General features: G+C 50.9%; 1 protein-coding gene across 1 annotated transcript; it reads left to right on the top strand.

Moving 5' to 3' along the window:
• Positions 1 to 6: 6 nt before the first annotated feature.
• On the top strand, positions 7 to 7,038 carry GLUL (glutamate-ammonia ligase). The gene is made up of 7 exons (XM_085312121.1): positions 7 to 71; positions 1,326 to 1,516; positions 2,789 to 2,950; positions 3,379 to 3,525; positions 3,981 to 4,108; positions 4,288 to 4,487; positions 5,368 to 7,038. Exons 2-7 carry the CDS (start codon positions 1,351 to 1,353, stop codon positions 5,684 to 5,686), a joined length of 1,122 nt encoding a protein of 373 aa, XP_085168247.1. The 5' UTR covers positions 7 to 71; positions 1,326 to 1,350; the 3' UTR covers positions 5,687 to 7,038.
• Positions 7,039 to 7,426: the final 388 nt, after the last annotated feature.

Below are 7,426 nucleotides of genomic sequence, written 5' to 3'. Positions count from 1 at the left end.
CGGGCTGGGAGCCCCGCGCCGAGCCGAGCCGAGCCGAGCCGAGCCGAGCGGAGCCGCGGCAGCCCGCGCAGGTAACGGCGCGCCGGGCCGCAGGCGCCCCCGGTTTGGCCGGGGCGGTGCTGGTGCTGGTGGCGGTGCTGGTGCTGGTGGCGGTGGGGTGGGAGCGGTGCCGCGGGGCGCTTTGCTGCCTCTCGCCGGGGCAGCCCCGCAGCCCCTGCCGCGTTTCGGGTGTTTTCCAGCCTGCGAACAGACCTTGTAGGGGGAAACTTTCGCTTAGCTCCAGGGAGGCGGGAGCACGAGGGGCAGCTCTGCTTTTCTATTCCTCTGTGCAAGCAAATGTGGGCTCGGGGGTTTTGTTTTGTTTTGTTTTGTTTTTTTCCTACGAGGCTCTTTGGTTGCCTACTGAAAGGGTGCCTCTTCCGTGGGGAGAAAAGAGGAAGGGTCTGTGACAAGGGGGGCATGGTTGGCCTGTCGGGGCCCAGTCGGTGGCCCCGTGGGAGCTGTGCTGCTGGGGGAGGGTGGGGAGTGCCCCAGTGCCCACCCTCCGGGGCGGCATGACCTGCCGGCCGAGGGGCAGGCGAGAGGATGTCCGAGTGCTGAATTTCCCCATCGCTTTGAGTTTCTGTATCACTTGCRTTTGCAAGCCCCCGCAAACACAAGCGGACTGTAGCTGGCACAATCCTGACCCACATAGAAYGGCTGGGCTGTCCCTAGGAGGCCAGTCCAGGCTGTGCTGGGCTTACTGGGGTGCTGCGGGTCTATCACCACCTCAGTCAGAGCTGCTTCAACCTGCTCCTGCCTGTCACCTTTTGCTAGCGCTCCCTCTTGCTCCAGGCTGGTCTTGCCTTAACCTTGGACCACCTGATCTGCCAAGACAGCTTAGGCTGGTGAGCCCCCCACTGAAGCTAGCATATTAAGAAAATCCCAGCTAATCTTTCCTGGATACTAGCCCTGCTCCAGAGGAACGGTGAGCACAGGGATGTGCAGGAGGTGAAAAGTTCAGATAGGTTGAGAAGCAGTTTTAAAGTCTGCTCCTTGATGGATAAGATCCAATTTGTTCCCTTACTAAGGCAAGACATGAGGAGGAGTCTGGCTATTAACGGGAGGCTTTGAAGRTTGCTGTAGGAGCAGGGCTTTCCTAGCTGTCCCTGCAGTACAGTTGGTGTCTCAGTGTGACCTGTTGAGTGTGAATGGGACGTCTGCAGCACAGGATCAGTGGAGGATGCAGCCAGCTCTGTGGTGGAGCTCCRTCGTGCTCCCCAGTGAATGGCGGGTGAAGATCTTGGAACTCACAGTTGGGACTGGGTCTTGTGTCCTCTCTGCAGGTATCCTCTCCTCCACTCTGCAACCATGGCCACCTCAGCAAGCTCCCACTTGAGCAAAGCTATCAAGCACATGTACATGAAGCTGCCGCAAGGCGAGAAGGTGCAGGCCATGTACATCTGGATAGATGGGACTGGGGAGCACCTTCGCTGCAAAACCCGCACACTGGACCACGAGCCCAAGAGCCTCGAAGGTGAGGGGACAGGTGCAGGATTCATAACTCTCTGCCAAAGAGCTGTGGGACTGCAGAAGCAGGGGTACATCACCTTCTTCAGAGGAAGCAGCAATGCCTGGCTGCTCCAGTGGAAGGATGGTATCTGGGGAGGAAGAGGGGATCATGGGCAGCAGACAGACGAAAGACTGAGAAGAGAGGAAGATGCAGCTTCTCGTTCTCTCCAGTTATCTCTTGTCTCGGATGCCCTGGTGGGGGATGTTTCCAGCTCTCCAGATGTGGTTAAATGAGATGCCAGGGGTTGGGAGCCCAGTCCTGGTATTGCACCAGCCTTGCCTGCTGTGGAGGGGGCTGTTGGCAGGGAATCCACAGCCCATTGACTCTCAAGTACTCGTTTTGGCCGGAAGTAGTTTGGCAGAAGAAAGTGGAAGGGAAAGAATGGAGCTATCCGGTGTAATTAAGAGCTTGTGTCCCTCAGAACAAACAGTCCCAGCTTACACAATAATAGCATTAGGATTTTCCCCAGGTTGCCATGGTGCTGGCTGGAGACAGTTATGAAATGAAAATACTGTGTGTGACTGAGCAGAATTATCTCTCTTTTTCTTTTTTCCTTTTTCTTTTTTTTTCCTTACCCTTTTCCCTCTAAGGGAGTGGTTGGCACAGCTCCTTTGCAATCTTTGATTCCCTTCCTTCTGCTTTCCCCYAGGATATGAAGGAGATAACGTTGCTTTGGGTAGCGTTCACCGCTGCTCTGGCTGCGCTTTGACCTGGAGGGCAGCGAGGAGGGGGTGGGCAAGGTTGGGGGGCGGTGAAGTTGATGCCTTCTCCTTGCAGACTGTCTGGCTGAAGTTCTCCCTCTGTATGAGACTCAACCTACATGGCCTCCTGTGTGATTTGYGCTCCCACCTTCTCCTGGCTGCGCTGGCGTGGAGGAGTGTGTGTCACGGCTCCCCTCCCCTCGTTCCTGCAGCTGCGATATATTTCGTGCCCTGCTCTCTCTGAGCTTGCACCTCTGCGAGGAGACTGGGTGCTCTGCTCGGCCTCGTTTGCCGTGAGATGGGAAATGTCCTCAGTGCTGCACTGTTAACTGGGACTTGRCCAGCAGCCTAGTTCCTGGTGTTTCCCAGGGTGGCCAGGGAGCTGCTCTCCTGCCTTTGCTGGGATTAAACCCATTGTGGCCCTGTTCTTGATGAGCACTTGCCTCTCTGTAGTGCTGAATGAAGGTGGGGAGCCTGTTGCTATGGTTGTCCAGGATCTCAGTTTACAGCAGCTCGTTCCTCTCTCCCTCTCCAGATCTTCCCGAGTGGAATTTCGATGGCTCCAGCACTTTCCAGGCCGAAGGTTCCAACAGCGACATGTACCTGCGACCTGCTGCCATGTTCCGGGACCCTTTTCGCAAGGACCCAAATAAGCTAGTTCTCTGTGAGGTCTTCAAATACAACCGCCAGTCAGCAGGTGAGTGGGTCCTCTCCCTTCTCCTGGTGGAGGTGATGTTTCTGAGGAGAGGAAAGGAGCCTGTCCCTGCTGGAGAGAGGAAGCTGTTGGTAGAAGAAGGGGAAACAGGAGACCTGTCCAAATGGTATTCATGGCCCTAGCATCATACAAAAAAAAAAAGCAAAAAACTGCTCTGAAAATAAAGTACTTCAAAGTGCTAGTGGTGAAGAAAGGCCTGGTCTTTGGATGCTTCTTTCCACTGACTCTGCTGGAACTCTAATTTTAAGTGAAGTAGAAGTGGTAAATGAAGGTAGAGATGGCTCACAGGCAGAACAGCTAGGGCTTGAGTTCCTGAGCCACAGTCAGGTGAAGCAGGTGCTTTGGGAGTGGATGCCTCTGCTCTGGGCTATGATGAAGACAATGAGCCTTGTGCTGTTTTTGCATCCTAGAGACAAATCTCCGACACACCTGTAGGCGGATTATGGATATGGTGTCCAACCAGCACCCCTGGTTTGGGATGGAGCAAGAGTACACTCTCCTGGGGACAGACGGGCATCCATTTGGCTGGCCTTCCAACGGCTTTCCTGGACCCCAAGGTAACCTTCCAGGAGTTGGAACTGGAACAAATCAGGAATACTGAATGCAGTTTTGTAATCATTGAGACATAGCTGAAACGCCTTATATGAGCTGGAAGATTCAAGGTATTTCTAGAACTGAAGGTCTCCTATAGCAAGTAGGATGTTGGCTAAAACTAATCCACAAGATTAAGTTTGTCATAGCTAAAATGGTGATTGGCTACATTCAGACGTGCCGTTCAGATTGTTAGTTTGCAAGTGACTGAAACTCTTGCCTAGTATTAGAGATCACAAGTTCAGACTCTCCCYCCATTAGTGTTCTGCCCTTCTATTACTCCAGTGAAAAATGACTGCTGGCGCTTTTCTATACACCCTGAAACTTCGGACAGTTTTGAGTGCTCTGTCTTCAGTGAATTTGAGACTTTCTTCCTACTGGAAACTCACGTTCCCCTTGCTTTCCATCTGTGCCGTTGCAGGTCCGTACTACTGTGGTGTAGGGGCAGACAAAGCCTATGGCAGAGACATTGTGGAGGCCCACTACCGAGCATGCCTTTATGCTGGAGTGAAAATTGGTGGAACCAATGCAGAAGTGATGCCAGCCCAGGTAAACTGTTTTAGATGTCCTGTGGAATGAAATAGTACAGAAAAATTCTATGTGGCTGGAGCTTTTGCTGCCTGCTCTGAGGCATGTGGTCTTGACAACGATCAAGGTGTAAGGGGCGAGCAGCCACCTCACTGCATGGGTGTCTGCACCACTGAGCCCCTGATTGTTCCTTCTTGTAGTGGGAGTTCCAGGTGGGACCATGTGAAGGGATTGAGATGGGGGATCACCTCTGGATTGCACGCTTCATCCTCCATCGGGTGTGTGAAGACTTTGGGGTCATTGTGTCCTTCGATCCCAAACCCATCCCTGGGAACTGGAATGGTGCTGGCTGTCACACCAACTTCAGCACCAAGAGCATGAGGGAAGACGGAGGTCTCAAGTAAGTCTTTTCTGAACTGGGCTTATGGTATCTATTTGCTAGGGAGCAAGCTGAACCTGATTGGTAGTACCAAGCCTTTTGCAGAGCTTTGACCACATGGGAGATGTCACTTTGCTCAGCGTTACACGTGAGCTTTTTCGTTCCTCAGGAGCTCTGGATTTCCTGGATTTCGCTCTGTATGGTGGTCTGCTCCTTCCCTCCTGCACTTTATCTTGGTGCTGGGTGGGAAATTCAGCCAGCAGTATAGCTCCACCCATGCTGGTGGAAGTACGGATGGACAGGCTGCAATTATTCTTAGCAGGCTCTCCAGCTCTGGACCTGCAAGTGCTGGGAATGGGATTGGGGGTGCTGGAGGAGGACCTTAACCATAAAAATTAAAAAAACAGAAAACCTATGCTGAGCTTAGATCATGATGAAAGAGCATTTGCTTCCCTCTAGGCCAGGCTGGATGCAAATGCTGCATTTCTTAAACATGAAGATCCTGGAAATGTAAAACCYAAGCTGTCTTATGGGACTGGCATGTTGAGTAGCTTCTTGAACAGGAACTTCTGTGTCAGAACAGAACAGAAATCTCCCATTTTGAGGGCAGGTTCCCCAGTGACAATGCAGCCTGTGGGATTTGCCTGTGGGTTGAACTGCTGTCACCCCTCTCAGACCGTGGGGATCCTCATCCAAAAACCAATCTGAGTCRGAATAAGTGGGAGGGTAGAGACGTCCCCCTCACCTGCCATTGCAGACGTTGACAAAAGTTCCTTGCAGGACATAAGGTTTCATCATGAAGTGGCCYGGGGAGAGGGATGAATCTTTCACTTGGACACAACAGTCCAGTATGACCCAGGTGTTATGCTCTCAGATGCTCACTTCCTTGCCCCATCTGCAGGCACATTGAAGAGGCCATTGAGAAGCTGAGCAAGYGTCATCAGTACCACATCCGTGCCTACGACCCCAAAGGGGGACTGGACAACGCCAGGCGCCTGACAGGCTTCCACGAGACCTCCAGCATCCATGAGTTCTCTGCTGGTGTGGCCAACCGTGGTGCCAGCATCCGCATCCCCAGGAACGTGGGCCAYGAGAAGAAGGGCTACTTCGAGGACCGTCGGCCTTCTGCCAACTGTGATCCTTATGCTGTGACGGAGGCCCTTGTCCGCACGTGTCTCCTCAATGAAACTGGAGACGAGCCTTTTGAGTACAAGAACTAAGCGGACTGTGCCTACAGACACCACCTTCCCCCCACACTTCCCACGCCCCTAACCTTCCCTTCTAGCTGTAATTCTGAGGGCACAAGATGCCATGTTTCGTGTCCCAATAACTTGTTGTCTTGGGGAGGGGGAGGAGGGAGAGTTTAGTTTTATCAATGTCTATTTGTCATTGACTCTTGAAAAGACAAGAGGAGGAGAGGGTGTTAGAAAACTCTTTAACCACTGTTTTTTGTCTAATTCATGTGTACATCTGATGGGGATCCACTGGCTTCCAGGGACAGATCACATACAAGCAAAAAGCCAGCAGATGAGTGAAAAGCTAAGGTTATCACTGGCTTCCATAAAAGTCCTATTTGGATGTTGGCCTCATTGCTTGCTCTCAAAGGTTAGTGCCCTTCTGAGGAGAAGGGAAGGTAAGAGCTAGGATGGAGCCCCACTCTCTCCCACCTGTGTGGCGTGATGGAGGAATTTTCCACCTCAAGGTTTCCAGGAATCTTCTAGCATTCTGCTCAGCATAGGAGCATTTAGAAGAACTCCTTGTTCTGTCACTGGAAGTCAACTGATCTCCTGCTCATAACACAGAGTGAAGTAGTATTTTTCTATTTAAATATAAAAACAAAAAAAAATTGTATATGAAAATGTTTTCTTTTTTAAAAAAGATGATGTTCCAATGACTTGGCCAGCTAGAGCAGGCAGGGTTCCTGAGGTTGCCGTTGAAGGGCCTCCAGGTAGGATTGAGGGTGAGCATGGAGGGCTCAGTGGAGAACTGGATGAGGATTTTTGGCATGGCATGCAGTTTGCAGGAAGCTGGTTTCCAGACTTGGGCAGCCAGCACTAATGTTCATCAGTGAAACTCGAGCAGCCACGAACTGCTCGTCAGTGCGTAGCTCAACATAAGGAAGGTGTTCTGAACTATGAGTTGGCTGGTCAACTTAACCATGTTCTGGACAGAGTTGTGGTTGTTTTACCTTTCCAGTGGGGTTAGCATGTCACTAAAGCAGGGCTTTTGATAAAGAAACAGATTTTAGATTCTTTTTTTTTTCATTATGTTCTTAGTTTCTAAAACTGAATGGTTTTACAGAGACCATCAATGTTACTGTTGTGTCCTGGCTCTCAGACTGCCTGCCATCCAGTCATGACAGTGCTCCTGAGAATGGAGAAGCAATCAGCCTTCCCAGCCAGCCCCTGGCACCTCCCAGCTTACGCCAGGGGGTTCAGACGTTCCAGGATTTTATACTTGGGCATCTTAGATGGTGCCAGTTATATTCCGTTGCATTTGGACTTCTTCAGAATAGTTTTTTTTTTATATATAAATATATATATAAAATAAAAAAGAGAGAACAAAACCTTAATTCTGACTCCCCCTCCTTTCTGTGATTCATCCTGGCAGCTTTCTTTATATGTGTTTTCTTCACTATCTGGAGGGATTTTGACCTTGATACTGTGTAGGCTTTGGCTTTTCATTTATTTTTCCTGAAGAATGCCATGTGTGCATTCCAGCAAAATGGGAATTTTCTAGATGGAAGATCTTTTTATTTGTGTTTTTTTTTTCCTTTGGAGGGGGGGAGTTGTGCTTGGGTTTGTTTGCTTCCCCAAGTGGTTGTTGGTTCAGCTGTGACTGGAGTGGGATTTTCTTGTATGGGAAAGGGACTTGGCTTGCAGGTTTCCAGCCTGAGACTTGAATGCCCAGCCCAGGTGTTTGTGTACCTTCCTACATGCTTCAACACCCATATCCTAGGA

The sequence above is a fragment of the Rhea americana genome, unplaced genomic scaffold, assembly GCF_003343005.1.
Source record: "Rhea americana isolate MKP2758 unplaced genomic scaffold, rheAme1 scaffold_358, whole genome shotgun sequence".
NCBI classification, from domain to species: domain Eukaryota; kingdom Metazoa; phylum Chordata; class Aves; order Rheiformes; family Rheidae; genus Rhea; species Rhea americana.
The sequence above is the reverse complement of the archived record's forward strand: the minus strand, read 5'-3'. Positions and strand labels throughout refer to the sequence as shown.